The 27,954-nt window shown below is 39.9% G+C and overlaps 1 protein-coding gene across 1 annotated transcript; it reads right to left on the bottom strand.

Moving 5' to 3' along the window:
* Positions 1–209: 209 nt before the first annotated feature.
* Positions 210–27,954, bottom strand: Ccdc112 (coiled-coil domain containing 112). The gene is made up of 10 exons (XM_032885734.1): positions 27,776–27,954; positions 16,905–17,026; positions 12,742–12,863; positions 10,043–10,132; positions 8,154–8,229; positions 7,398–7,789; positions 4,096–4,508; positions 2,421–2,516; positions 1,284–1,402; positions 210–879 (listed from the first exon to the last, which is right to left on the bottom strand). Exons 1-10 carry the CDS (start codon positions 27,896–27,898, stop codon positions 849–851), a joined length of 1,584 nt encoding a protein of 527 aa, XP_032741625.1. The 5' UTR covers positions 27,899–27,954; the 3' UTR covers positions 210–848.

Raw genomic sequence — 27,954 nt, 5'->3', positions numbered from 1 at the left:
AAGCGCAAGGCCCTGGGTTCGGTCCCCAGCTCCGAAAAAAGAACCAAAAAAAAAAAAAAAAAAAAGCTGACTTGAGTTCTGCTTCATATGTGAAGTTTTCTACTTTTCAGTCCAAAAACATCAGTATACTGTGTAAAACTAGTTTACATCAAAAGAAAGAATGTTCCTACTTTGGGACAAGCAGAAGAAAACCATACCAGCCCATAAGATACAAAGAAACAAGGATTTTATAAATCTGTGGATTCCAAAGAGGTTGAAAGGAAATTTGACACAGTTGCAGGAAACCCATAGGATGAAATCATAATATATGAATAAGGTAGGAAGGGAGGTTATTTAAAATAGTCTCCATAAGACAAAGCGTGCTTTAATCGAATATAAAATATCCATTACACAAAAATGAAACAATTAACAAACTACCATTGTGTTAAACTTAGAATGAACAACTGTTTGTTAAAAAAAAAAAGTTTTTGTTACTCAAGCTTAATGACTTTCAAGTTATAAAAGTAACAAAATTTTGGCTTAAAAAAGACTGATTCTCCCAAATTAGGTCACTAAGCATTGATAAAAAACATCTTTGAAATATTTTGAGTATTTAAATGGATTAATGTTTGTAGCACAAACCTATTTAAATAATTTTCATATCAGTAACAGGCCAACATACACCATCTTTGTAGAAACAAAATACTGACAGTACTATAAGACACTTAAACCTCATAATGCATACACAGCACAATAACCCACTTGACTAAGGAGGTGATATTTAAATAGCATAGTTAATTGCCTTCTCCTGAAACAGCAATGTACTAACAATATCAACTGAGTAGCAATTGGATTATCTCATAGTCCCTCTAGATGCCTTGTCGCCAGGTTGGAATGGCCCTAAAGAGAAAAAGAGAAAATCAATTATAAATAGGTTAGAAGATAAAAACATTGGATTAAACGGCAACCTAAAATACATATAGAGCTGGTAAGATGGCTCTCAGGGGAAGTGGGTAAAAGTACTTGCAACCTGACAATCCCTGTTGGATATCTGAGATCACATTGTGGAAGAAGCAAGTTACCCTCTCACAGTCACATGCACACCAAAGCAGCCATAGTTCCCACATACCCATGCACACAAAACACACAATAAAATAAAAAGTTAAAAATATAGATTTGTTTTATAAATCTGTTAATGAAAATATATATATCCAAAAACTACATAAAATGCAACCATGCATAAAATGGCATAAAATAAAACAGAATAAGTTTCTATAAATGAACACCTTCTACTACCTTCTCACCTGTGTGGGATATGGAGAAGTGGCCCAGAGTCTAATGGACCTATCTTCTTAGTTCGTTCTTCCCAGCCTCTGGTAGGTTTATAAAGCCTAGAGGGATCTCTACCCACATTATTTTCAACCTGTGATCAGAAGTAAAATAGTATCCGTTAACTTCATGAATTAAATTTGTACAAGTAAAATCCTGGAATTTCTCATGTGAATTCCTATTTTCAGTTTTGTTTTCTTTTTTTTTTTCTCATATGTTTTATAATGGAGCCTGAAGTTTTAAAAACTATATTTGGTATCACCCAAACAGGAACAAACTACGGTGTCCAAGATAAGCTCCAGGTGCTTATGCTGCTAATATTAATTAATAAACTGCTAAGTTATCCTTTCCAAGTTCTATTATTTCATTCTATTCTAATTACAAGAAACAGACTACAGCTTATGTAAGAGCACTATAACTGGACAATAAAGGTAGGAGAAATAGCACCAATAAAGACATCTACTTGACCCATGAGGGCACCACATTGGTTCTGAGCCAATGGGACTAAGCAATGCCCACAGCTACACAGATGCTGAATGGAGGGTCAGAAAGAATAAGTCGTGAGAGGAGCAAGAAAAGTCAGGGTGAAAGAAAAGAGTGCTTCTAAAATGACATGGCAGAACTCAACAGTTGAAAAACATTAAGTTCTGCTCTGTAGTACATAAGGGTGAAATGTAAGGCAGAGAAAACAGTGAGATATAAAGGGAATGGTTCTGTGAGTCTCCTTAAAGTCAAGGAATCAGAATGAAGAGGAGGGAGCCAGGGGAAGGTAAGACATTCTGGTGTGCTCTGCCTCTGCTTGACTACAGATATTCTCCACTGTACACTTCCGAAAGAAAGGACGTTTACTGATTTTGCCATAAACAAATGATGACTATCTGAAGAGATGACGTGCTTAACCTATTTAAATATACCTAAGATACACGTTACATACAAGAGAACATGTAGAACTCATTCATGGGAGACATTTATGATTATATACTGTTTTAGAAAATAAACTTCAAAAGTAGAGATGTTAAAGCAGGGCATGATGGCATAGCCTATGCACTCAAGGACAGCCTGGGCTACAGAGCAAGATCAGTGTCAGAAACAAATAGAACAGAATAGAATACCTTTTCTTTTAATTTTGTCAGTCGCCTTTGTTTTTCTGCTTTCTCCTCTTCTTTTGCCTGTCTATCTAGAATTTTCAATTCAAGTTTATGTAAATCCTAAGAAAGTACCAACAAAAAGATTACATTAAAAACACAATTAACATAATTTGCTTCCCTAAGGATTTGCAAATTTAAATCAAGTCAGCTGCCCACTCCTTCAAAGGCGGTGTTTTCACAGGAAGGCTAAGAGCTGCACTTCCCTGACCCCTGCTGGTCTTCCTGCATTAATGTCTTTGTAAATGTCACTGGTTTTACACAGGTTCACTCTACACCTCTTAATGAGTGATTATTTTTCCCCTAGCTTCATCTAGTCTGGGATTTCCCATGTGAGTTCCTATTTTCAGTTTTGTTTTCTTTTTTTTTTTCTCATATGTTTTATTATGGAGCCTGCTTACTTTGTGGGGAGACGGGAAACTAAAAGAAATACATTGCAGTGCATTCAATTCATGTCTTCTTATCTGTTTTCCTTTGTGCCTCCCTTTATGATTGTTGTTGCTGTGCATTTTGATGCCCTTAACAATTCATAACATTTTCACTCCCTGGGATCTACTTTTTGTTCATACTTTGAGCATCTTAGCATAACCTTCCCTGTCTTGCTTAGACAACACATTCAGCCTGGCTCATAACCTCCTTGACTGTTGATTCCCATCTGTTGCTTGATGTTCCAAAGATACTGGAAATATAACTGTGTAGGGGTGGGGGGGAGGAGTGGGCCACTAGGAATTGAACCTAAAGCCTTCAACCTACTAGGCAAGAGTTCTTTCAATAAACTACATCCTGGGCATTGTACTCGAAAGTGTATAGTTTCTGAGAACCACACTGTTGACACTCCTCTGAGCCTTTAGTCATGCTCTCCCTTCTGTTAGAGAAGAGCTCTCCTTCCCTTCTCCTTCAAGACTCAATTCAAGCATCCCCTTCTCTCTAACACGCACCTTCTGTACTACCTACCCACTTGCAATACTCTGTCTATACCTTAGCTACCACACCGCTTGTCCTAATTGAGTTTCTAGTGGTGTGATGAACACCACAACCAAAGCAACGTGGAAGACAAGAGGTTTATTTTAGCTCACAGTTGTAGCTCATCACTGACTGCGGGCAGGAACCTGGAGGCAGGAACTAAAACAGAGACCATGAAAGAGCTCTGCTTACTAGCTTGTTCCTCATGGCCTGCTCAACCTGCTTTCTTATATAACCCAGGAGTACCTGTGCAGAAATAGCACAGGTCACAGTGGACTGGGCCCTCCCACATCAGTCAGTAATAAGGAAGATGCCCTATAGATAGGTCTAAAGGTCAATCTAATGGAGGCATTTTCTCAACTGAAGTTCTCTCTTCCCAGAAGACCCTTGTTTGTGTCAACTTGACCAAAAAAAAAAAAAAAAAAAAAAATAATAATAATAATAATAATAAAAATCTAACCAGGACACAGTGTCCTGCACACTTTACTTGCACACATCTTTTCTATTAAACTGTAACTTACTACAAGTTAGGGAGCAAAGCGCACTCATTGTGCTAAAGTGATGCCAGCAGGTGTGATGTGTAAGATGAGGAATGAACTCAGTGTCTCCATAAGCAAACCTGGAAGCAAGACCTTCACTATGCAAACTCATGAACTACCTAGGAAGGGTGTTTACTCACTCTCTCTTGAAACCTGGAAATCTCATCAGCAGCAGTCTTCCTCTTCTCTGCCTTTTCTGTCTTTTCCTTTATCTCCTTCTCAAGCCTCAGGAACTCTTCTTGCTCCCTCTTCTGCTGTGTGTAGCTCTCTAGGAGCAGCTTCAGCTTTGACTGCCGCTGGCGCTCTCTCTGCTGCTTTCTCTCTTTCTCTTCCTCTTCTCTGAGCTGGGACGCCTGCTTCACTGACATCTCTATACTCTTCTGCTTCTTCCAAGCTTCCACTGCCAATTTCTGCTTCTTTCTCTGTTCCTCTTTCTGTTTTAGATTATCTTCTGGTTTGCTCTGAGAAGGCAGAGGTGTGGTGTCTGCCTTTTCTTTTAACTTGAGTATTTCCTCCTTCTTTTGCTGCTTTTTGATTTTCCAATTTTGAATAGACTAAAATGATCAGAGTGAAAGGCAACAAAATCAAACAAGTTTGTGATGAGATCAGGCAAGGGCATTTCAAACACAACCTCAGTTCTATTTTCCCAGAAAGATGTTCATTTGGAGATGCTGGACATTTAGGTTCTTAGGGTTTGTTTTAGACCAGGGCAATTTTTTCTACTCACATTTAAGAAACTTATGGTATGCCCTAAATCTCTGAGCCATGGGTTATTCTTTGGCCTTCCTCTGCATGCAGGAGCCCTCCTGATTCCTCAGTCATTCTCAGGTACTGCCATTTCCCTCCAATCACCTCACTTTTGGTTTCAAATTCTATTTTTAGGCATACAGTGCTTTCTAAGAGATCTTTCTCTTACCAAGTATCAAAAGAAGATTTAAAAATGGGACTGAATCTGGTGATTTGAATGGCCTATAGGTTCATATATTTGAATGCTTAGTCCCAAGTAGGTAGAACTGTTTGGGAAGGATGAGAAGGTGAAGTCTTGTAGGAGGACATGTGCCTCATGATTATGGACCAAGGTGTAAGCTCTCAACTACTATTCCAGCACCGTGCCTGCCTGTCCCCTACCATGCCCCCTGCCATGATGGCCATGAACTCTAAAACCCCTGGAACCATACACCCTAAATCAAATGCTTTCTTATAAATTTGCCTTGGTTGTGGTGTTTTGACACGGCAATAGAAAAATGACTAAGTCATTCATAAAGTTGTAGGAAGTAATTCTTACACAGAGTTCTTGTGACAAATGAGTTAGTGCCTGGTACATGATGCTTCATAAGCTCAGGAAAGAAAGAATAAAACCATCCCATCTCTCAGTATGAATATGTCAAAGATTACCTAAAATTCTAGTAACCTTTATACCATACAATATACCATCTAAAATATCACTCAGTTCCTGTCCCAGTCAGGAAACTATTTTCTCATCTTTCCTTATAATGTACCATTCATTAACTCATACATGTATGCATTCAATACATTCTACATAGTGCAATAATGTGAAAAGCAAAGCAATAGGATTCAGAGATGATTAATGATACATCCAGACAGTGCCACTTGATATGCCAGTCCTCAAACATATCATGAATTTGTGGCAAAATGTACTTCTTTCACTGAGAACCCCCCCACACACACACACACTCACATCTCTGGAACAAATCAACTGAAATGAACAGTATGCTTACTGGCCTACTGACTATCACACATCGCCCTATTTCGTGACAGAGTAGTCAAAGTTTATAGACTGCTATCAAGTCCATGGATCAGCACGGAATGCAGATGGGGCATGGGCACATTACAGAGCACGATGGAAAAGTCGTTAGTGAGTGATCACTATTTTGGGGTTGAAAAGAAGGAGGTGGCCTTTGACCTAGGAATATTTGTCAATCAGGGACTGGATGGGGAAAGGAGCTGTACACAAGAAGACAGGGTATTCAAGGGCCTGCAGAGCATTAAGTATCTTATTTATGCAAAACACAGGCTATACCGAAGGAATTTGGGGTAGAAATGATAAATTCTCTACTCAACATCTTAAACTCTGTATACTTAACATTCAATACTTGTATTTCACCCAACTTCCCTCTCCTCTAACATGCAAACGACGTCTCTGTGTTCACACCACTTTCTGCCTCAGCCTTACATTCAAACCTATCAAACATTAGGAAACAGAGCAAGAATAACTTGGGCCTGGGGTGCTTGCTTCTATTATAAGGAGCACTATGTCCTCTCTGAGATGCAGCATTCCACAAAGCTGGGAAGCAACTAGGTAAAAAAATGGATTGTTGGGCCCAGAGTTCCAGTAGGGATAGGGGTTGAGATCTATGATGTTCTAACTGGTTCCAGGACAGGGCTGATGTAGTATTACATTATCACCAAAAATCTAGTGTTCCAAGTTGTGGTAGAAGAAAAGGCTACACATTATTTAGTAGCTTATAATTTTGAGTCTTTAAAAATTATTTATATGCTAAAAATTGCTTAAAACTGCCAAAGTCAATCTCCTCACATTCACCTTATTTTAGATAATATAAAACAATGAGAGTAAGAACATTAAACCCACGGCTTAATCTAAACTTCAGATTATACATGAGATCATTATTTGCTTAGAAGACATGTGTTCTTGCTAAACCAAACCAGCTACAACAGCTGACCTCAGACAACAGGAGCAAGCACACAAGAATACACAAAACCTCAGACTTTTCAACAGGTAACCTATTTCTTTAAATTAATGGTCCTGAACCAAGGTGATTTTGCTCCCCAGACAAAAGTGGCAATATCTAGAGACATAGCTGTTGATTGCAAAGAAGGGAGTGTTGCAAGTACCAAGTGCTGGAGCCCAGCTGTGACACTACTCACCATGGACAGGACAGCCACCAAAAGCTAGATATCCAGTACCAGATGCTGATATAAAACCTTGACCTAAGTCAAAGCCAGACTACTGTTTATTTGAAAGTGAACCTTTTAGGATATTTGCTATAAGCTTCTTATGGTAGCTAAAATTTGAGTCTTTACAAGATGATGTTGAAGTTCAAAAATAACAAAGAAACTTTTAAGAGACTGCTCCCCATAGTAATTAATGTGGCATTTGCTAAGAGAAGTTTCCTGCTGTCTGTGCAGTTCTGAATCAGCCCTTGTCCTGGGAGTGGAGAGACAGGGTCTTACAGAGAATTATGGAATCTCTTGTGGTAGCAATGTTTGCTCTTGGGAAGTCTAACTGAAGTTGTACTGTTGAGCACAAGTAACCTAGCTTCCCAACACCTTGGTTTCACCTGCTGCTATAAGAGACCATGGGCTGCTGTAGGCTGTTTGTGGAAAGCTATTGAGAGTTAATCTTTGGACACCAGCACACAGATGCACATGACTCACGACATCTGTTATCATTACTATTACCTCTTTTTTTTTTTTTCTTCTAGAGCCAGGAATTTTTGGTACCACTTCTCATGTTGCTGAATTTCATCCAGCGTTCTTCCCGGAAGATGTTCTATAACCTCCTTCATAAATGTCAGCTTCCCCTTATGTTTGTTCCTCACTTTCACAAAGTTCTGGTGGTCCAAGTCATCCCAGCCCCCCTGTCGCCCTCCTGTTTGCTGGAGGAATTTTTCAAATTCTATCACTTCTTCTGGAAGCGTACTCGGTGTCACTCTGTCTACAGGAAGCTTGCTGGAGATGGCCCTGAAAGCTCTCTCTGTTTCTGAATTACCCAGCGCCCAGGACTCGATCCTCCTGGAGATGGCGCTCAGCTCATTATTGGTTGTTTTCTCCTCCTGAATAAGCTCTTCGTATCTAAAATGAACAAGAACGAAGTTTGAATAACACAACAACCAATCCAAATTAACCCTCACTCTTCTGAAAATTTAACTGCCCCTTTGTTGGCATTTCTAATATTAGTAATAGTCATGTATGAGCCTTAAGGGAAGTTTGTTTCCTCCAACATAAACAATCTTGCAAACTTTTATTAGTGATCTTCTGGTGTCCAAAATAAATGAAAATTTACTTTAAGTATGAAAGGCCATTTAAACTATAGGACAGAAGGCAGTGTTAATGTTGCTTTTGTATAAGTCTCAGTACATTCACAGACAAGAACTCAAGGGTGAATTATTGGAAAAATCAAAGTAAAAATCTTAGGTTAAGTTAGTTTAAAACATACATTAGTCTCTGTTCTTCTTTAAAAGTATTGATTGCATTTTCAATTTCTTCCATCATTTCTCTGAGCTTCTCAACAACTGTAAAAAAATGCCATATTTTAATGTAGCTGAGTTGATAATAATAATAATAAAATACAGACTTCCCCTATTTAAAAAATTACTTAACCTAACCAATTAAGAAAACTTGCTCATAAGTACATTTTAGTGATCATAATTTCTGATTAAAGGTATTTTCCTCACACCTATATTATTAAATCCTATAATCAATATTACTTTTATAAAAATTAGTTCATATAACACATACTATCGTTTGACTTCTAATCTTTATTTAAGAAAATATTTTGGTTAAAAAAATGTGGAAAGTCAGGAATAGTGGTGCACACCTTTAAGCCCAGCCCTTGGGATGTGGAAGCAGGTGAATATCTTATACACAGCCAGATCTACATAGTGAGGCTTCAAAAGAAAAAAGAAAGTTATGCTTAACCTAGCATGTAAGTATATATACTACTGTCTCATGTTTTCTATGACTATGTATGGCATTTCAGAGCATAGAAATCATTGAATCATTTAATTTTACTGTTCATGAAACTTTAAATATGCAGAATGGTAAAGTAAAAATCCATGAACATATATTTATAATATAACATGTCCATGTAAGTATTTTTACCAAATAGCTACTAAAGCTTGAAATGCTGAAATAGGAAAGTGTGCCTATTCTACAGTATGTTAGACTTGTCCGTCTTTTCTGCAGAGGCTCTACCAACTCTTTCACCGCCTTCCTCCCATGTACTTCCCACCATGTCCAAAATAAGTCAAGAATCTGTCATCAATTTAACTGTTATTTTCGTGATTATTAAGAAACATGTATTTCACCTGAGTTCTGTGTTTCTTGATACAGTGTGTGCCTTATAATCTTTGTCCATTTTCCTCTCACTGCTATCTTGGTTGTTCTAATTTGTAGGCATTCAATATATCTTAGGAATATTTAATTATGAAATTGCATATGTAGCTAGTTTTCTAATTTGTCTTTCAGCAGTGTTTACGGGTTTACCTGTTCTTAAGTAATTAATTATTGTCCTTTTTTTTTCTTTAGATTTTTTTGTTCTTTTCTTATGCAACAGAATTCTATGAGAAAGATGCTACATGTTCCCTCTAGCACTTTATGGCTTCAATTAATTTAATGAGTACTTCCCATTTTTTCCTGCTTCCCAGTTTTATTGTTTGCCATGCTCCAAGCACTGCACCCATAATCTGGAGCACTGCTCCTCTCCATCCTGCCCCACAACCTACGAGCAGGCCCATGATCTCCACTGCACAGCTGAAGACACAAAGCTTGGAGAGAAAATGTCCTGACTAATAAATGACAGAGCGAGGCTCTGACACAATTTACTCTCCAGGTTCAAGTGCTGGGCTCTGAATTTTGAAACAGGATGTGGCGTAATTTTTTTACTTCTTCCTCCTCCAGATTAGCATTTGTCCCAGTAGGGTCAAACCATTTCTTATGTGTTTGAAATACTTCTGAAAGATTTTTTTTTTTTTTCAAAAAGCAAATGACAGGATAAGCACCGGACCAGGAACTGGGAAAGCAGTCTTGTTCTACTTGGCTAATTCTGAAGCCTCCTGGGCCAGTGTTTCTGCCTCACATTGTCTCTTCTGCCTACTTTACATTGTTTTAGGATTGAATGGTAGTTCAAAGGCTGAAGAATGCTACATAAATTCTAAATACTGTACTTCTCCACTCTACCCTGATTAATCCCTAACAAAGTAGGGCTGGCTCCACTAACACTGGATGGAAAGGGCAAGACATGTACTAGAGAAGCATGCAGTTACTTAATGCACTAGCAGAAAAGAACACTGTATTAAAGAGACTCTTCCACTGAACTCTGCTTACAGTCAGGGGTTGGCTTCACATTTTTCAGCTGGTTCTGAAGTTTCTTTACGTTGTTATGTATCTTGGCCAACTGTTGCTGGATTTTTGCTCCTGTAAGGAAAAGTCCACACTTTAATCCTATGACAAGTGTGGCTACAATTAAGCTTCTGCAGGTAAACTCTACACTGTCCCTCAGTTGAAAGACAGCCAAGACCACTTAAATATTAATTATTTTGTAAATAATTATTTTGTAAATATTAAAACTATCTAACCAACATTAATTCTATATGATATGTGTACACAGTGTGTGCATGTGTGGTGGGCAAGGGAAGGAAAGAAAGGAATTTTGTTAGCAAGTTAAATAATTAAAAGCTGGCTTCTGTCTTTTTTCCCTCAGCTCATCAGTTCTGCCATTATCTTATGCAATCTTATTTGTCATTTGGAAATGAAACACTGCACAGCCAAACCACTCAGTGTCAATAAAAATGCAGGCATGTATCAAAAACCAAGGTATGAACCCTGAGGTAAGGAACAGTTTCTTTAGAGCTAAGATCCATGAAGAAAAGTGTCTCTTTGCATAGAGACTGTGGTGACTGAATGAGAACGTCCCCACAAGCTCGAAGGGAGTGTGTGATGGTTTGCATATGTTTGGCCCAGAGAGTGGCACTATTAGAAGGTGTGGCTTTGTTGGAGGAAGTATGTCACTGTGGAGGCTGCCTGAGGATGCTCAGTTTGTTCCTGACTTCCTTAGGGTAAAGATGTAGAACTCAGCTCTTCCTGCACCATGCCTGCCTGGATACTGTGATGCTGCTATGTTCCCGCCTGAACCTCAGAACCTCTAAGTAAGCCCCAATTAAATGTTGTCCTTTATAAAACTCACACTAGTCATGGTGTCTGTTCACAGCAGTAAGACCCTAACTAAGACAAAGTGGCACTATTAGGAAATGTGGCCTTGTTGGAATAGGTGTGGCTTTGTTGGAGGAAGCATGTTACTGGTAGTGGGCTTCGAGGGTTCAGATACTCAAGCCAGGCCCAGTGTCACTCTCTCCCTGCTGCCTTTGGACCTGGTTGTAGAACTCTCAGCTACTTCTTAAATATCATGTCTGACTGTATGTGCCATGCTTCCCACAATGATGACAATGGACTACACCTCTGAATTGTTAAACTAGGCCCCAATTAAATGTTTTCCTTTTTAGGAGTTGTGGTCATAGTGTTTCTTCACAGCAGAAACCCTAAGACAGAGACCATGTGTTCCCTCCTCTTTTAGACAAGGCACACAATATTAATAATGAGCAGCAAAACCGAAGAACAGAAAACAGTTTAAAAATAAATAAATAAAGTTGCATTGAAAAAGAGAAAAGTGAGTTGGAAATGGCAGTTTGTGCCCATAATGCCAGTATTTAGAAAGTGGGTATAGAGCTCACGAGTTTGAGTCAACCATGGCAATATAGAGTGCAAAGTCAGTCTGAGCCACAGGAGACCTTGTCTCAAAGGAACAAAGGAAAGGGTAAAACAAGTCACCTAAAAATAAACAAATTTGGATCCTTTGTTTAAGGGTAAGTAAGAAAAGGAAGATCACCCAGCCTGTGTCTGCAAAAGCAAGAATAGCAGTAGTTACAACATCACGATCTAGATTGTTCTTCCTATTCAAGAATGGATAGGTGGTGTTTCTATTGCAGCCCACTCATCAGAAGAGAGAGAGAGAGAGAGAGAGAGAGAGAGAGAGAGAGAGAGAGAGAGAGAGAGAGTCTCACTACTACATAACAAAAGATGACTTTAAAAAATGGCATGATTTGGGCTGGAGAGATGGTTCAGCAGTTAAGAGCACTGACTGCTCTTCCAGAGGTCCTGAGTTAATTCCCAGCACCCACATGATGGCTCACAACCATCTGTAATGAGATCTGATGCCTTCTTCTGGTGTGTCTGAAGACAGCAACAGTGTACTCGCATATGTAAAATAAATAAATTTTTTAAAAAATGGTATGATCTTATATTCAGAAAGGAAGATTCCTAAAATTTCTTTTAGCTGGTGATAAGGCAGTATCATGAGCAGTTTACTCTTTCTAGCAAATCAGTATGTTGTAAAGCTGAGTGATGGCCATTTTTTTCCTGTATGCAATGCAAAGCAGTTTTATATTATAAGGATTTTTGCAACATACAGAATCTAACCCTACAAGGTATTCTCATACCCTATGACAATGATTAATCTACATAACAAACAACAGAACATATTTACTGTATAACCTGTAAGGTATTTTCTTGTATTTCATCTCAGCATCAGATGCACAGAAATTGAAGGCTTCACAATGTAGACAAGGAGACTCAGGCTTGGCTGTAACCCAATCTTATAGCTTTGTACAAACAGTGATGGAGGCTCTGACTCTGCTGACATTTACTGGGTCTAGCACTCAGTCAGCAAGGCCAGAGAGATGAGCTAGGGTCAGATAGCACAGGAAACAAAATACTTTCGTTTTTTAAAATATTAATGGCATTTGCTGATTATCAACCCCAAATCATCTTTCCTATTAATATGGAAGAAATAGACTTAGAAAACAGTTCATTAGAATACTAAACAGTAACCTGAAAATAAAATTCATGTCCTTAAGAGAAAGACTTGTCACTGGCTCTGTATTACCACAGAACTACAAGCCTATGTACAAGGACAGTACAGAGCAACACTGCCCTTTAGATCATGCAACAGTCATCAGACACCAACTTACTTTCCATCTTCCTGCTGTTGATCAGTTTGTTTTCCAATTCTTCCAGCAAACTATACTCAGTTCTGAAGTGGCCTCTTTGGTTGTAGAAATGACTGTGTTTGTCTTTTTCTATGACAATAACTCTTTAGGAAAAGAAACAAATGGTATAAATATGTCTTAAGTATATTTTATTTGTTTAACATATCAATACATTTAAAATAATTAGTACTTCATGTTCAAGTCATTTAAAAATAAGAGTGTGATTACTTAGACTAAAAAGGTTAAGGAATCAAAATAGTAGGTAAAATAGTTACTAGTTAAGTCCAATTGTAACCATCTATAATTTGAAATGATACATATTTCCCTTGAAATTTCAGAAGCCTTTAGCTGTGAGGTTCTAAATGTTAGTTATAGTCCTCAAGTAAAACAAAAGAAAAGAAAATATATTATCAAAGAGGTTTTATTTATTTTTTTAAGTTGGCAAAAGTCAATTTTTCAATGTTTGTTTTTCTTCTCCTACAAGGTAAATATGAATATTTACTCTCTCATCTTGAATCCAATATGCAGCATGAGGCCTCCAGCCAGTGACATCATTGCACACAACCTGGGAGGCAATGCTCAACACAGTTTCCTAGAGCTTCCCATCTGGCAACACAGAGAAAAAGTTTATACTGATAACCACACTGGGAGCAACAGCAAGTAAGCCCTACAGGCTGGGCCACTGAGCCTCTGTGCATGTGTTCAGGGGCTTTTGTTGTTTGTGAGATGAGACAAGAAGTAAGAGAGAAGCTGAGAGAATTCCATCCTATCTAGAAACAAACCCGGGGCAAGGCTGGGAGTCCTAGGAAGGTCTAGTTGGGCATCAGAGACATTTCTGTCTGCTGTGAATAAGAACATGCAATCATAACTACATTTTGCTATTATGGACTAGAAACATTAACAGAAACATTTTTCAGAATGTAATAATATCATGATGCTGTTGCCAACAATGAACACTCAGTAAATACCACTGTTTATGGGGAAAGACATGGAGTATATGATAAAAATTTGAAATAAGTAGAATTCTTATAATATACAGAGGGGATCTGAGAGGACCATAAATCAAGGGAGGACAATTAAGTAAAAGATCATTGAAAAATAGCTCCAGGGCACAGTCCTCTCACTAAAATGGCTCACAGCCTTCTTCAGTGAGCCAATGTGCAAGTGAGCCAAGGGGCTTCACTGCAGAGCAGCTCTTACCAGGAGGACACTGGCTCTCAGACTGGCTGAGGAGAGCAGTCAAGAGCCCCTACATTATCTTTCCCAGTAGCTTTGGTACAACCTGTACATTTTGTATAGGAACCTGATCTGACTCCAGGTTAAGCCCACAGCCACTCGTTCAGGATCAGAAAGTCCACATCTCCTACTGGCTCCATGGGTAGTTGAGGAACTAGTAGGATTAGTTTTGAACCAAGGCCTTTAGGTGCCTGAGGAGTCCCACATCTTGCAAAGCTTCAGCAGAAGCTGTGGACCGGGGGTCAGGACCAGACCTGACTCTCTGTGAGTCGAGGCCCACAGGCACATAGGGAGTTCCTCCACTCACAGCAAGAGGCCCAAACGGATATACATGATACTTGATCCTCAGAAGATGACTTGAATACCAGTCCCACAGAGGGAAACACTTCAGCTCTTCTGTGACTTAGTTACTCTGCACTGAATATTGCAAATGCCACCACTGAAAGCAAAAAGGGGGACTTGAATTTTAAAAAGAAAAAATTTTAAAAGGAAGGAAGGAAGGAAGGAAGGAAGGAAGGAAGGAAGGAAGGAAGGAAGGCAGGCAGGCAGGCAGGCAGGCAGGCAGGCAGGCAGGCAGGCAGGCAGGCAGGCAGGCAGGCTCAGCCAACAAACACCAAATGCACAGGTGCCAGCAGAGAAACAGGAACATGAAAAATGAAGACACCACATCTCCTCTACAAATCACTATTCCTACAATAATGGCACATACTACAAACATCCTAAAAAACTTTCAGACAAAGCATTCAAAAGAATGAGTATACGCAAACAACTCAGAGAAGACGTGATTATGTTCTAGAAGGGCAAAAACAGAGAGCTGAACATCATTCTAAGACAGGAAAATGGAGTTCAACAAAGAGACTGGCTGAGGAAAACACATGATGTGGGGAATAAAGCTCAATAACCTGAATTAAAACCTCAGTAGGGGCCTAGCAGTAGAATGGATCATTAAAAAATTGGGGCATAGACAACATAGAGAAACTGGATCACTCAGTGAAGAGGAACATGAGTTCTTAGCTCCTGTTCAGAGTCACACCTGCCTCCCTGCCTCTCAAATTGTAATCCCTTTGGTCATGCTGTCTTATTACAGCAAAAGAAAAGAAATTAGGACAGTGTGCTGGCTACTTTTATTTCAACTTGACACAAACTAATCATCAGACAGGAGGGGAGAGTCTCAACTGAGAAAATGCCTTCATAAGACCATGCTACAGGTAAGACTGTTGGTCATGTACCTAGTGTCATGTAAGAGAACCCAGTCCATTGTAGACAGGGCTACTCCTGGGCTGGTGGGCCTGAGTTCTATAAGAAAGCAGGCTGAGCAAGTCACAGGGAGCCAGCTAGTACACAGCCCACCTCCATGGCCTCTTCATCAGCTTCTGCCTCCAGGTTCTAGCTGTAAGTTCCTGTCCTGACTTCCTTTGATGAACAATAATGTGGAAGTATAGTCTAAATAAACCCTTTCCTCCCCAAGTTGCTTCTGGTAATCGTGTTTTATTGCAGCAAAAGTAACCCTAACTAGGACTGAGCACTTGATACTGGGAGAGAAAAATTATCAGTGATCTTACCCAGTGTCATGGTTTGAGTATGCTTTGCCAAGGGAGTGGAACTATTTAGAGGTGTGGCCTTATTGGAGTAGGTGTATCACTGTAGGTGTAGGTTTTAAGACCCTATCTTAACTTTCTGAAAGTCAGTCTTACACTAGCATCCTTCAGATAAAGATGTAGAACTCTCAGTTTCTCCTGCACCATGCCTGCCTGGAGGTTGCCATGCTTCCTGCCATGATGATAATGGACTGAACCTCTGAACCTGTAAGCCAGCCCCAATTAAATGTTGTCTTTCATAAGACTTGCATTGGTCATGGTGTCTGTTCAGAGTAGTAAAACCCTAACTAAGATAGAAGTTGGTACCATGGACTGCGGTATTGCTGTGATAGACCTCACCATGCTTTCTGGAAGAATATATGGATTTGGGGCTTTGGATTTGGAAAGCCATGGAATACTTTAAATGGGGCTTAATGGGCTATCCTAGTAGGAATATGGAAGACTTTGTTACTGAGAGTGATTTGAATTGTGCAAACTTGGCCCAAGAGGTTTCAGTGGAGAATTTCGATATGTGGCCTAGAAACTGTTTTTGCAGTATTTTGGTGAAGAACATGGCTGCTCTTTGCCCTTGTCTGAAGAGTCTGCCTCGGGTTAAGGTGAAGAAACTCAGTTTAATTGCACTGACAAAGCAAGTCTCAGAAATGCCCATCATAGACTTTGTTCTCTGGTTAAGTCCCATGAAGAGCATTTTGAATAAGTATTGCAAGCTTAGAAAGGAAAAATATAAAATATGGTTTGAGTATTAAAGGGACACTGGGAAGTGAAATGGAGATGGATCCTGTGTTCTAGGAGACAGTAGATTAAGGGAGAAAGGAGCTTAAGCTGATGGTCCTGGACCCACCAATACAGAGGTAGCAATAAGAAATCAGTGGCTTGAAAAAGAGGAATGAGAAATCACATGTTGTAGGGAGAGCACAGTGGTGGGGAGACAGGAGAGATCTAGAGGGGAGGGACTCACCCTACACCAGTCATTTACCAATTTCATAACCTATAAGATACTTAAAATATTCTTAAAGTGCTTACCTACAATTTGAGATACAAAATATAAATGTATTATTGTTTTGTTTTCCTTAAAATACACTAATGTAAAATGGTAAAAAAGAAAATAAAATGGAGACATTTTCATACAGCTACTATATATTAAATAGGTGCATTTCACACCTCCCTCCTCCTCCATGCTATGTTTGTCAGGCTAGTGATTAGAAGGTTCCTAATATTGTGAGATTAAGGAAGGTGAAGTTGAATTAATCCTATATTGTTCATTATAAAATAGCTAGTGATATTATTTGGAGACAATATTCTTATACTCACTGGTTTTTTAATTTTTCTGCTGTGCGTATGAATTCTGCTTTCTTTGTCCAACTAACTTTCTGTTTCCAGTTTTGAAGCTGAAAAGGACGAATTCCACCTGAAGCACTAAAGCCGACATCACTCTGCAGAATGAACAAGAACAAGCATCCATGATAAAGTGGCAAGAGATGTCTAGAGAAATAAAGCGTCAGCAGTTTTCTGGAGATAATCATGTCTAGATTTTTAAATAACATACTTTGGGCACTGGAGAGCTTGTTCAGTTTCTAGCACCCAGATGACATCTTATAACTGACTGTAACTCTGATTCCAGTTCTGATGCCCTCTTTTGGCCTCCTCAGGGACCACACATGTCCATGGTATGATCACAAACACTTGCAGGCAAAATATTTATACAGATAAAGTAAAAATATAATTTGTAGACAAAATATATCTTAAAATGCTAAACTGAGCGTGAAATGTTGTGCTCAGGGATTGCTGACTAAAAGAAGGCGTACTTTATTCACAAAGTCATTTATCATCTCTAGATTGACCACTATAACATGACAGTACAGCAGGGAAGGATAATTCCATACCAGTATGGCCCAATATCAGGAGGAAATACAGATTTAAAGAGAAAAGAATAAACAACAAAAAGGAGACAAAACAAACAAAAGGCTAGAAAGTGTACTAAGTAATAATAAGAGTCTGAAGTGGGGGTGCTTATACTCTCTTAGAAAACCCCCAAGGGTCGATTTGAGAGGCTCACATCAAAGGAAAAAGGGGGACAGCCCTTGTACAATCAGAAGGGAAGGTGATTAGGTCAAGGGATTAGTTATGTAAATTCTGAGGGCCAGGAAGACTGGCTAGCAGAGAATAGACAATTCCAGCAAGAGATTCCTAAAGGTGGCTAGAGATGAAAGTAGGTAGATCGTTTTATGCTAGGTACATAGATGGTTTAGGGCCCATTGGATTTTACTGAAGAGTATACCTATATGTTGTTCAATGTAACAGAGATGGTAACAGCAGGGTGTCAGTCAGAAAAGGAAGTTAATACACTTGTGGAGATATAAACACCAGGGCGTATTGAAGGGAGAGAGAGAGGAAGAAGGGGAGACCAGAGATGACTCTTCAGAGAACAGCCTTCCGAGTGATCAATCATTCTACCGTTCCCCCTAGGGTGCTTCATTTCTCCAAAGAAATAATGTTTTTTACAGCCTTTTCGGAGTGGCAGTCAGTTTCCTATCACATGATTTACTCTAACTTCAGCAGTGTGCAAATTTGCTTTCATCATTAACAAATGGTAAAACTGTATGTACAACAAATAATTGTTTTAAAACAAATTTCTTTATGATACATTATCAGCAAATGTTTGATTTGGAGACCCACTTTACATACTTATATACCCAGTGTCACATAAAATTTCTGACAGGGAGACTAGAGTGATGGCTTAGCAGTTAGGAGGGCATGCTGCTCAGGCAAGGGACCTAAGTTCAAATTCCCAGAACCCACATGGAAGACTCACAATTCTCTGTAACTCTAGTTCAAGGAGATCTTAGGCCCCTGGCCTCTGTGGATACCAGCTGTCTTGTGCATGTTCATACACCTCCACCCTCCCCCACATATACATACATAAATAAAATCAGTCTTGAAAACAACCTTCTCAGGTCCATGGGGTTGAAAAGTTGGAAATGCTTAGGAAATCCTGCCATACTTAGTTCTCAATTTCTCTGGCTGAGGTTTTTTGTTTGTTTTGTTTTGTTGACATAATTTGATAGGAAGTATGGTGATGAGGCCAATACATCAGGAAGGAGGAGGAGCCATGAAGAAGTCAGTAGAGTAGTATAGGCCAGGGGTGAGAGAGTGACAGCTACCTGGGCCACCAAAAGTAAAAGGTGACATGTATCTCAACAGTATTTAGGACCAAGGGCAGCTGCTGAGAAAGGAGGTGTCAGAGAGAGGAGAAGTAAACAAGGCTTTATATTTCTGGGAGCAAGAACAGTTTTAAAAGACTAGCATGGCATAAGATATTATTTGTTAAGAGTGTTGACAAATTAGTGATTTTCTAGATATTTATGAAGTTACACAACACCACCGTCAGGCTCCAAAATATTTTTATCACACCAAGACAAACTCATAGCCATTAGCAGTCTCTCCCTCATGACGCCTTCTCTCAGCACCTGCTTTTCTGAGTTTGACTATTTTGGATCAGTGGGCTTATAGAATACACAGTCTTTTCTGCCTTATTTTACTTAGCACACCATTTTAAGACCCATTCATGCTATTCTATGATCTATATTTCTTTCCTTTTATGTGGATATGTGTGCACTGTACATATTTTCATGTGTCTACATGCATTCATGTGTGTGTGGAGGCCAGAGGTCAGCGCTGGTGGATTTTACTGTCTTCATCTATCTTTAGGAGAAAAGGTCACTCATTGAATTTAGCTCATCGGCTAGCTGAGTGGCAAAAAAGGACCCTTCAATGGCCCTGCCTTTGTTCTACCAGCCCTAGGGTTGGATCTGCACTGTAGTGCCCAGCTGTCAGATACGTGCTAGGGAAACCAAATTCAGGTTCTCAGACTTGTGCTACAAGCACTGTCCCCCCTGAGTCATCTTCCTAACCCACCTTATGCTTTTAATAGCTAAATTAATATTGTATTAATCAGTGGTTCTCAACCTTCCTAATGCTGTGACTCTTTAATACAGTTCCTCATGATGTGGTAACCCCCAACCATAAAATTATTTTCTTTTTTTTTTTAAAGATTTATTTATTTTATGTATATGAGTACACTGTAGCTGTCTTCAGACGCACCAGAAGAGGGCATCGGATCTCATTACAGATGGTTGTGAGTCACTGTGTGGTTGCTGGGAATTGAACTCAGGGCCTCTGGAAGAGCAGTCAGTGCTCTTAACTGCTGAGCCATTTCTCCAGCCCCATAAAATTATTTTCATTGCTACTTTATAACTGTGGTCTTGTTTGAATGTCTGCTATTTCCAATGGTCTTAGGCAACCCCTGTGAAAGGGTCTTTCAACCTTCAAAGTGGTTGCTACCCACAGGCTGAGGAGTCACTGTATTATATGAATTTACCTTTCAATTTTTTCTGTTCATCATCCATCAACTGATCAACAGTTGGGTTGTTACCACTATTTTCCCAATATGAAGTGCTACTACAAACACTCTATACAAGAATTAATGTGAAAAATGTTTGGTTTTGTTACCATCTAGCAACAGAATTTAAATCGTAAGGAAATTTGTTTTTCACTTTCTTGTTTTAACATTTAAATTGCCTTTTATTGTTGATTTGGATTCGTTCTTTATGCATTCTGAATATAAATCCCTTATTTTATATTCATATATCACTAATCATCTATTCACTTCTTTGATAATGCCAAGGATTCAAAACATTTTCAGGTATTTTCTTGGTAACTGCTTCATTTTACATTCCGACCAACAACATATGATAATTCTAAAGTCACTGTATCCTCACCAACACGTATTATTATTTGTCCTTTTCATTACTGCCATCTCAGTAGTTTTAAAGTGGCATCTCATTGTATTTTTTATTTGGAGTGCTGGGGATCAAACTCAGGACCTTGGGCATGAGACAAACACTGTATCAGAGTTATTGTATACACAGCCCCTCTCAGAGTGGTTTAGAATAGTTCATGATGACCAATGATTTGGACATCTTTTTATTGTCACCTTTTAAGAGAAGTCTGTTCACCACTATTCCTTTATCTTTTGGGCACAACATGCATGGTCTTCTAATTAAGTTGTAAGCAACAGCACTAAGAGGCCACACAAGAAAGGTAACCTGATGTTAAACAATCTGTTTTACTTTTCCTTCATAGGATAGGATATTGCCCTCAATTCATGAGTTGTAAATAAAAGCCAATTTGACATCTAAGCTAAAGTTGTTGCAGTTTTGTTCTCTAACATGTAATTTAGACACAGAACCATAATCAGTATATGAAATTCCACGTTTTTCTCATTCTCTGACGTGCCTTTACACAAACGCACACACACTTTTTGGTGCTTGGGATTGAAGCTACACCCTTGCATATGATAAGCACATTCTTAACCACTGAGCAAGCCCTCAGCCCCTTCACTTTTTTGACAATGTCCACAGAGGAACAACAGTTAGCTCTGACAGAGTCCACTGATCTTAATCCAGCTTAAGTTGCTTGTGCTCTGTGGGACACACAGAAGGAACTTTGGCCCAATCAAAGGTCATAAAGACTATGCCTAATCTTTTGAGAGTTGGGCTCCTAAGACTGAGGTCTTTGATCCACTCTTAGTTAACTCAAATGTACAGCACCCGTAGAAACTGAACTGCCAGATGAGCATCCAGCTGTTCCAACATCACTTGTTGAAAGTGATGTTTCCTTATTCTTTCCTTATTGTCATAGTGCTCTTCCTGAAATTTGACTGCCTACAATGTAGATCTGGCTTTCTTCTCTCCATGTATTCTTTGGTTAGCCTTAAGTCAGTACCATATTTGGTTATGGTTACAGTGGCTTTGAAACAATTTAAAATTAAGAATTATGAGTAATTCAATATTCTTTTTAAAAAACAGGGTTTTTTTGGTTTTTTTTTTTTTTTTTTACTATTTTAGGTATTTTGCATTGTTTGTGTGTGTGTGTGTGTGTGTGTGTGTGTGTGTGTGTGTGTGTGTGTCCCTGATGTGTACAGAGGCCAGAGAAGATCAGATGTCCTGCTCTATCAATGACCACCTTACTTCCTTGAGACAATCCTGTCTCACTGCTCTCACCATGTCTGGATCTAAGCTGGTAGCTAGCAAGCCCCAGCAATTCTGTCTATGTCCTCCATAGTGCTGGGGTTATAAATATAGTAAGCCACACCTAGAATTGTACATGAGTGCTGAGGACTTGAACTCAGATTCTCATGCTTATATAGCAAGAACTCTTACCCACTGTGCCATCTCCCCAGGCTCTGAAGAACATTTAGAGTTTAGCTGTTGCACTTCTTCATTGTTTGTCATTATATGTCCAGAATACATCTTTCCTCCGGTATAGTGGTCATAGCAACACAAAAGTAACTAATACAGAAAACTGGCATGGGAGAAATTTGGTCATTATGTAACTATACCTGACCACACAGAAAAGGCCTTTTCAACTGGTCTGTGGAACGATTCTACAAGTGCCTGGAGACTTGTGCTGGGAAAGTCCTTGAACATTGCAAAGATAAGCAGGGTGGTTCTGACCGAAGTGTGGATTGCCAGTGGAGGTGATGACTGGACCACTGGATGCCAACCAACCTAACAGAAGGAAGACAGTCTAAAGAGATGCTTATGTCCTCACTTCAGCTGTCAGGCTACTGAGATAATGGGCTCCAACAACTTGGAATTTCCCCATAATTCTCAGGCTAGGAGATGGAAAAGGCACAAGCCTGGAGCCAGCCACAGAAGAATCCAGTTTTCAGGAAAGAGATTTCACAGAATTCTAAAAATGTGTCAGACCACCTCCTAGGAGAAACGGTAGCCCAGAAATGATGGGTCAGTGACTGGCAGGACCATAGCTCAACCGAGACTGCTTAGCTATTACAGACGTCCTGACTTCTGTGATAATCTTGACTGTCAAATTAGCAGAATTTAGAATCATGGAAACAAGCCCCTGGGTAGGCCTGTAAGGAATTTTTTAGATGAACAGGGTCCTGGACTAAATAAAGAGGAGAAAATGGGCTGAGCACAGGTATCCACTTTTCTCTTCCTGGCTGCAGATGCAGAGTGACAAGCTGTCTCACATTCCTACCGCCATGACCTCTCTGACATGATGGACTGTACCCTCCAACCATGAGCCAATAAAATAAACCCTTCCCTTCCTGAGCTGCTTGTGCTGATTCTTCTGTAATAGCAACAAGACAAATAATAATACAATCTCTACACCAAAATCTCATGTCAGGACCTGGATATGGAGTTGACAGATTGAAGGATATCATCTTTGAATCAATAATCCTTCTCTACTTTTCAGTAGAGACACCAAGGAAAGGCAACCCAAAAAAGGCCATGGTAGAGAGGTAACACTACCCAAACCTGGTGGAGCTCAATTATGAAACTATGTGCCCCAGGTGCGGCCAAGGAACCACAGGATTTAACGTTTGGCCCTCTGGATTTCAGTCTAGCTTTGATCCTATCCCTCACTTCATTCTCCCATTTTTCCCTTTCAAAATAGGAATATCTATTCTATAACACTGTATCGTTAAAGTAACTTTATTTTTTTTTAACTCAGTAAGCTCACAACTAGGATATTGCCCCAAGTCTGAAGGAAGTCATATCTAAAGAAATAAAAAATGTTCAGAATGGTATAGAGAGAGAGAGAGAGAGAGAGAGAGAGAGAGAGAGAGAGAGAGAGAGATGTAAATCAAATTTGAAGGGTTAAAAGGTACAGGGAATGGAAATGTCACCAGAGAGGTCCACCCCACCCCAGGTTTAGCTGGAAGAAAAAGAGTCTGCAAACTTGAATATAGGTTAACACAGATCATGTTGTTTGGAAAACTCAGAAGATGAAGAAGACAATAAACTCTGTCAAGGGCTCAGTTCATGACTTTGACAATGTGATGGAAACCATTCTCACTGTAGAAGACCCATAATCAATGTGAGAACCAGCAACCACAGGTTGGACTATAATCTCCAAATACCTGCCCTAGTGACCCACTTCCACTAGTTTCCACCTCTGGAAGGCTCCACGGGCTCTCAAAATAGTCACCAGTTAGTGAACAAGTAATCAAAACATGAGCCTGTTGAAGTAATTTGAGATTCCAAGTCTAACATTCCACTTCTAGACCTCAAAACTCATGCCATCATAATAATGCAAAATACATTTAAGAGAGTTCAAAAGTTCCAGTACAATTCAAAACTCAGCCTTACATGCCTGGACGGTACACTCAGACCTATGTCATAGACATGACTTTTTACAAGAAATCCATTTTGAAGAACATTTAACACCAGCAAATCCTGAAATGTACATTTTGTTAATTTTCAAACATTGTTATTTTTTAAGAAAGAGAGAGAGAGAGAGAGAGAGAGAGAGAGAGAGAGAGAGAGAGAGAGAGAAAGCACGCACGCACGCTCGGGTGCACAAGTGCCCTCAGAAACCAGAAGAGGGCATCAAATCCCCTGGAGTTGGAGTTAGAGGTGGTAATGAACCACCCAATGTTGATGCTAATAGCCAAACTCTGGCCCTCCAGAAGAGTAGTTCTGCACCACTGAGCTTCCTCTCAGACCCCATGGAATATAGTTATTATTGAAGGGGTATTCCAGTCAGCCAAGAGACATAATTCAGGTCATTACAGGAAAGTTCACCAGAACCAAAACAATATAAAGCCCTGTCTCTGATATAATACCTGGTTCAAAACCATTTGTGTGATATTGTTAGTCTTCAAAAATGGGAGCTGGCAAGGTGGCTCAGGAGGTAAAGTGCTTGCTATGCCACGTGTACTCCTTGTCATATTCAGGCATATGCACATGTGCACATAAACACACACACACACACACACATTTTACAGTGTTTTAAAGGTGCAATTCAACAACCAATATGGCTGAAAAAATAGCTCCTAGGAACAAATATCAAATTTGAGAAGAGTACTTTTTTTCAACCTTGAAAAGGGCTGGGTGACTCTTCCTGAAGAAATGTGAACAAAGGTCTGCTCAGTTCAACAGACCAAACAAAGTAAGGATGCCTTAGTTAGGGTTTCTATTGCTTTGATGAAACACCATGACCAAAAAGCAAGTTGGGGAGGAAAGGGTTTCTTCAGCTTTACACTTCCACATTGCTACTCATCACCAAAGGAAGTCAGAACAGGAACTCAAATAGGCCAGGAACCTGGAGGTAGGAGCTGATAGAGACCATTGAGGGGTGCTGCTTGCTGGCTTGCTTCCCTTGGCTTATCACAGCCTACTTTTTTATAGAACCCAGGACCACCAGCACAAGGATGGCACTACCTACAATGGTCTCGGCCCTACCCCATTGATCACCAATCAAGAAAATGCCCCACAGCTGGATCTCATAGAGGCATTTCCTCAATTGAGCTTCTTTCCTCTCTGATGACTCTAGCTTGTGTCAAGTTGATACAAAACCAGCCAAAGGACAACTGTCAAAATCCAACTTGGTGAACCAATGAGTTTTATTGGGGTTACTTACAGAGTACAGGTGAGAGGTGACTTACAGGAGAAGAAATTACTCAAAGACATCTGCAACACTAAAAGCTCACCCCAGCATGGGTGATAGCTCATGAAAGCTGGAAACCTGGGGCTCAGTGCTCAGCATACAGGCAGCTCAGCAGGTTGAAAGAGTGACTTTTCCAGGCAGTGTAGCTGGTCTCTGCTTCTTCCAGGTAGCTTGTCTCATCTACCTCTTCTAGGAAGCTGATCTGGTCTGAGATTGTTTCTCAGCAGTCCTTTCCACATATATAAACTTAGAGAGGGAAGACCCTAGTGTATTTGATCAATTTCAGGAACTTTTTGAAGCTTCTGAGTTGTTTGCTTCCTGCTTCTTAAGGAGAACATCCAAAGTCTTTATTTTTTTTTAAGATTTACTTTATGTGTATAGGTATTTTGCTTGTGTGTATATGCACCCTGTATGTGACTGTTATTTGTAAAGGCCAGAAGAGAGCTTGGGATCTCATGGAATTGGAGGTATAAATGTTTGTGAGTCAAACCCAGGTTTGGCAATCAAACCCAGGTCCTCTTGAAGAATTAGTGCTCTTAACATGTGAGCCATCTTTCCAGCCCATATCTAGAATCGTAAAATACCAAATGAAGACATCAAGGAGACAACAGAGAAACCTCACAAGAAACTAACCCTCATGACATCTTGATTTTGGACATCAAGCCTCTAGAAAAGTGAGGAAATTAATTTCTGGTGTTTACATTACCCTATCTGTGGTATTTTTGCCAAGGGAACTCTGGTGACAGAAACTTTAGATCTTTTGGCAGAGATGTCTAAAACTGTGAGACTATTATGATAAGAATTATCTTTTCTCAAGCAAACATTTATGGTTTTGGGGTTAGTTCAAATGTCCATTTAATCATCTGACAAATACTGAAGTTCAGTGATAGAGTACAGGTTTTGTATGTGCAAGTGTATGTGTGGCTGTGGAGATGCTGGGAAGATGAAGGACAGACAACACATAAACTTGTTCAGAACATCACACCATACATAGTCCAACAATGATCCTAACTTTTCACAAGTGTACAGTTTACATGTTGATACACATGCATGTGGAGGTCAGTGGTTGATGTCAGGTGTCTTCATTTCTCTCCACCTTATTTTATTTGACAGATTCTCTCACTGAACAGAGCTCACTGCTGTGATGAAGCTGGCTGGCCAGCAAACCCCAGGGATCTGCCTCCAACTCTCCAGCACTGGGATTACCAGTGCATGCTGTGGTGCGCAGCCTTAAACTTGGGTCCTCAAAGTTATGCAACAAGCACTTCACCACATGAGCCCCTATTTTAACTTAAAAAATAAAACCAGCCTTAATATTAATATTCTTGAGAATACTTCATTGCTACTGTGATTCTTAGCTATAATGTCGGTATACTGACACTGGACAAATAATTCTCCAGGGAGGGACTGTCTCCTAGTATCTACTAGGTGTTAGTAGCACCTTTCAGTAGTAGTAGTTAGTAGCTAATGTCCTGCCTTTTGTGACAACCAAAGATGTCTCCAGGGATTACTAAATGTCATACGGTGAAACAGACCTACGGGTCATTCTGATCCAACCCCAGAAAAGGCAAATACAACTTTCACAAATCACTGAGGCAGAATCAGAATAGTGTATGCCAGTAAGAGGGTCAGGAAGCTGGTGAGAAAGGTACATCAGGATGTAAAACACTATGATTTAGGTGGGGAAGTCATGTTGGTTTTCTACAGAATGACAGAAAGTTGTCGTGAAAAAAGGCATTTAACATAATTACACTACTGGAATAAGACCATTTTTTAAATTTTTGTTTTGTTTTGTTTTTGAGAAAAGTTCTCATTGTACAGCCTATGCCTCTAACTCTTAACACTCCCACCGCTGTCTCTTGAAATGCCGGGATTACAGGCATACACCACAACCCAATGATCATGCATTTTTAAAAATATATACTTAAAATATTTTACATAATTTTTAAAATGTATTATATATTTTCTCTTAATATACTTAGGAGTTATAAAGCTATATAGATACAGAGAGAATAAGAAAAACAAAGGCTGTATAAGAAAATCTTCCCTAGATGTAATTCCCTTAACTTCACACTAGAAAGAACACTGTATTCCCTTAGAAAAGAAAGATGGAGACTCCTCAGCTCACAGTAGTTTTCCTTCATGTCTGGAATGAACCACAAATATTTAAAAAGTGCCTACTATCTCAAAGGTACAGTGTTGGGCACACAACAGGTACAGTCCTTGGCGTTAGGAATACAACAATGCCTAAAGCTTCCGAAAATGTCTACCTAACTGGTACTTACATTTTCATGGAGGCAGAAACACAATTTAAAAACAGGAATAAAATATGGATTATATCTCGTGGTTTTAGAAAAAAAAAACTGAAGCAGAAAAGGGGTCTGATCATCTAAACAAAAAATTTCCATTCCGGCATGTGGAGACTAGGGTCCTTAGGACCCCCATCTTGGGAACCTATCCAATCCCTCCTGTGTCCTAGCACCGATGCAATCAACAGATCCACTTTTTGGTGCTCAGATTCCAAACCAGCTTGGAGCCCTGGGCCACTGCTGACTTAATACCCAAAGGTCCCATCACTAGCTCCTATTCTTTAAAGAAAGGGAGTCCTCTCAAACTGAGGCCTGACCCAGACCCGCAGAGCCAAGGTTCCAAGCGCCTTCAAACGCCAGGCCCGCCCTGAGCAAGGCCAGAGCCTCTGCCGTTACCTGTTGCGGCGTCGGCGCCGCTCCCACGCCGGTCCCCGCGGCCGCGCCCGCGCCCGCCCCCGCCACTGCCCCAGCGACTGCTGTGGCCGCCGCCGCCACCACCACAGTAGTCAGAGCCGCCATGTTTCCTCGCCGAGACTCCCGCGCCCGTACGCGGGATCAGCTCCCGTGGTCGTCCT

Source organism: Rattus rattus, chromosome 15 (genome assembly GCF_011064425.1).
Source record: "Rattus rattus isolate New Zealand chromosome 15, Rrattus_CSIRO_v1, whole genome shotgun sequence".
NCBI classification, from domain to species: domain Eukaryota; kingdom Metazoa; phylum Chordata; class Mammalia; order Rodentia; family Muridae; genus Rattus; species Rattus rattus.
The sequence above is the reverse complement of the archived record's forward strand: the minus strand, read 5'-3'. Positions and strand labels throughout refer to the sequence as shown.

Bases quoted from the DNA above. Each gene is read 5' to 3' on its own strand.
- Ccdc112 (XM_032885734.1), bottom strand. From the start codon at position 27,898: ATGGCGGCTCTGACTACTGTGGTGGTGGCGGCGGCGGCCACAGCAGTC. The intron at 2,517-4,095 runs GTGAGTAAACAC...GTACTTTCTTAG, and splicing joins TTTCCAGGTTTCAAGAGAGA to GATTTACATAAACTTGAATT. The intron at 880-1,283 runs GTGAGAAGGTAG...TTTTCTCTTTAG, and splicing joins CTTCTCCATATCCCACACAG to GGCCATTCCAACCTGGCGAC.